The sequence below is a fragment of the Homarus americanus genome, unplaced genomic scaffold (genome assembly GCF_018991925.1).
Source record: "Homarus americanus isolate GMGI-L3 unplaced genomic scaffold, GMGI_Hamer_2.0 scaffold53225, whole genome shotgun sequence".
In the NCBI taxonomy this organism is placed as follows: domain Eukaryota; kingdom Metazoa; phylum Arthropoda; class Malacostraca; order Decapoda; family Nephropidae; genus Homarus; species Homarus americanus.
In genome coordinates, this window is record NW_024750875.1 from 1,447,022 (window position 1) to 1,450,429 (window position 3,408).

The 3,408-nt window shown below is 45.6% G+C and overlaps 1 protein-coding gene across 1 annotated transcript; it reads left to right on the forward strand.

Moving 5' to 3' along the window:
* Positions 1-1,558: 1,558 nt before the first annotated feature.
* LOC121854475 lies at positions 1,559-3,183 on the forward strand. The gene is made up of 3 exons (XM_042349150.1): positions 1,559-1,595; positions 2,231-2,269; positions 2,792-3,183. Exons 1-3 carry the CDS (start codon positions 1,559-1,561, stop codon positions 3,181-3,183), a joined length of 468 nt encoding a protein of 155 aa, XP_042205084.1.
* The last annotated feature ends 225 nt before the right edge of the window (positions 3,184-3,408 follow it).

The window sequence follows — 3,408 nt, forward strand, 5'->3', positions numbered from 1 at the left end:
ACAGGACCCAGTAGAGACATGGGACCCAGTAGAGACACAGGACCCAGTAGAGACACAGGATCCAGTAGAACACAGGATCCAGTAGAGACACAGGATCAGTAGGAACACAGGACAGTAGAGACACAGGATCCAGTAGAGACACAGGACCCAGTAGAGACGCAGGACCCAGTAAGAACACTGGGACCCAGTAGGGAGACAGGACCCAGTAGAGACACAGGACCCAGTAGAACATGGGACCCAGTGAGAGACACAGGACCCAGTAGAACCTGGGACCCAGTGGGAACACAGGACCCAGTGAGACACAGGACCCAGTAGGGAACCTGGGACCCAGTAGAGACACAGGACCCAGTAGAGACAGGACCCAGTAGAGAGCAGGACCCAGTATAGACACAGGACCCAGTAGAGACACAGGACCCAGTGAGACACAGGACCCAGTAGAGACAGGACCCATTAACACTGGGATTCATGTAACCCGGCCAAACTTTAATACTTGTTAACGAAATTTCAAAGTATTTTTTTATTTACTGTTAATGGTTTACTATTTTATCGAAAATTCTTCTTAAAATTGATCGAAAATTCTTAAGGTTTATTTAGGTAAGACTCTCAGATACACCGCTAATAAAAGATCAACGTATATAATCTCGACTTCGTGAGAACATTTCCAAATCCTTGATACTATCTCACAGTTTTAACCCGGCGTCATAAAGTGCCTCACCTCACAACTTATAACCCACACGTAAATATCACCGACTTTCATATAAATGCCCCGGTTAAAATGTTCAACAATTCAACGTTAAACATTATGGCATTTTAATGGAGCATAAAATCAAGACAAAAGGTCACTCTCGCCCTCCACTAACACCGAGTTACGATAAAGAATTTCACAAAAGAGGCAGCATAATGGTGTTCTACTAATGCTACAATTAAACCTAATGTCCTCTCCTTCCTCCCAGTGTTACGGCGGTAAGGATCCTGTTCTACCACTACCGCGAGATAACATAACACGATCTCGTCTTTTATCCCCAACACCCATAGGACTTCAGTCTGTTTTGAAAGACACATTTCCAACTCTAATAAAACACACAAGAAATACGCAACTACCTTTAAAATGAATACAAGAATATACATATATGTCTAACTTAGTATATCTGAGATGCCAGGATATATATTGTATATCACTTATCAACTCAAACAATAAGAATAATTCCTTTTACGTACCTTTGTTTACGACACAGACTAATACAAGTTAATACACAACAGGGAAAACTGACTTACCTGGTAACACAGACTTCTGACACGACCTCTAACACCTTGAGTGCCAAATGGATAGTGGTACTTATGACACAGGTGGGAGGCTGGGGTGAACATGACACAGGTGGGAGGCTGGGGTGAACATGACACAGGTGGGAGACTGGGATGAACATGACACAGGTGGGAGGCTGGGGTGAACATGACACAGGTGGGAGGCTGGGGTGAACATGAAGTGGGAGGATGGGATGAACATGACACAGGTGGGAGACTGGGATGAACATGGCACAGGTGGGAGGATGGGGTGAACATGGCACAAGTGGGAGGCTGGGGTGAACATGACACAGGTGGGAGGCTGGGGTGAACATGACACAGGTGGGAGGCTGGGGTGAACATGACACAGGTGGGAGACTGGGATGAACATGACACAGGTGGGAGGCTAGGGTGAACATGGCACAGGTGGGAGGGTGTAGTGAACATTACTCACCAGGTGGTCCCGGCAACACCATTACTGTGTGGAGACGCTTAACAACAGCGACAGTCACTTACCTGTGAACACAAGGACAGGTAATTAGGTCATGACAGTGTAATATAATTATCTATAGTCACCTGTGGACATAGTGAAAGTTGGTTAAGAAGATTAGTGAAGAAAGTAAAAGTAAATATCACCATCTTGACGAGTATTAGCCTTCACATAACAACCAATGATTATTTTTTTTTACTATTTTCCAGTTAATTTTCCTTGTAAGTCACACAGGCTTATGACAGAAGGTTTTAGAGGGAACACACACAGAGATTTACGTCTTCCTTCACATCTAACCACTGATGTTATTAACCTAACTGGTGCCATCTCTTGGGACCATAACACGGCCACAATCACGTGAATGTGTCCAATAAAAACACAGGACAAACACGAAGCTCTTTTTCTACTGGGTCGTCTATATTTTGGGGTTTAAATGACTGTATATCTTTCAATTTACAGAAGACATGTCCGCCCTCACAGGAAAAGTCAAGATACATGGTAGAGATTAGGTTAGGTTACGTTAGGTTTACTTGAGTATCTTAGGCGTGGTAGTTATGACAGGTGGGAGGATGGGGTGAACATGACACAGGTGGGAGGCTGGAGTGAACATGACACAGGTGGGAGGCTGGGGTGAAGATGTGAATATGACAGGTAAAAAAAAAATAGATGTCAGAAAATGAAGATAATAATAATAATAATAATAAATAATAATAATAATAATAATAATAATAATAATAATAATATATAATATAATAATAATAATAATAAATTTGAAATAAGTATAATAACATAAACTCATCAGATCATCTTTTTTTTTCTTCCCAATTTCCATATAATTAATTTGTCGAAATAATATAATTTTCATATGGAATAATATTAAGTGTATCTATTCCACTCTGTCGTAATGAGCACAAGACTCAGACGTGTGGGGCCCTGTATAATCCAGACGTGTGGGGCCTGTGTAGTTCAGACGTGTGGGGCCCTGTGTGGTTCAGACGTGTGGGGCCCTGTGTGGTTCAGACGTGTGGGGCCTGTGTGGTTCAGACGTGTGGGGCCCCTGTGTAGTTCAGACGTGTGGGGCCCTGTGTAGTAAAGACGTGTGGGCCCTGTGTAGTTCAGACGTGTGGGGCCCTGTGTGGTTCAGACGTGTGGGGCCCTGTGTAGTTCAGACGTGTGGGGCCCTGTGTAGTTCAGACGTGTGGGGCCTGTGTGAATTCAGACGTGGGGACCTGTGTAGTTCAGACGTGTGGGGCCTATGTAGTTCAGACGTGTGGGGGCCCTGTGTAGTTCAGACGTGTGGGGGCCCTGTGTGGTTCAGACGTGTGGGAGCCTGTGTAGTTCAGACGTGTGGGGGCCCGTGTAGTTCAGACGTGTGGGGCCCTATGGTTCAGACGTGTGGGGGCCCTGTGTAGTTCAGACGTGTGGGGCCTGTGTGGTTCAGACGTGTGGGGGCCTGTGTGGTTCAGACGTGTGGGACCATGTGTAGTTCAGACGTGTGGGGCCCTATGTAGTTCAGACGTTTGGGGGCCTGTGTGGTTCAGACGTGTGGGGGCCTGTGTGGTTCAGACGTGTGGGGCCCTGTGTAGTTCAGACGTGTGGGGCCTGTGTAGTAAAGACGTGTGGGGGCCCTGTGTAGT

Excerpts from the sequence above, each read along its gene's own strand:
- LOC121854475 (XM_042349150.1), top strand. The coding sequence starts at position 1,559 with ATGGCACAAGTGGGAGGCTGGGGTGAACATGACACAG. Across the intron at positions 1,596-2,230 it reads CTGGGGTGAACATGACACAG|AAGACATGTCCGCCCTCACA; the intron begins GTGGGAGGCTGG and ends TTCAATTTACAG. Across the intron at positions 2,270-2,791 it reads AGGAAAAGTCAAGATACATG|ACGTGTGGGGCCTGTGTGGT; the intron begins GTAGAGATTAGG and ends TGTGTGGTTCAG.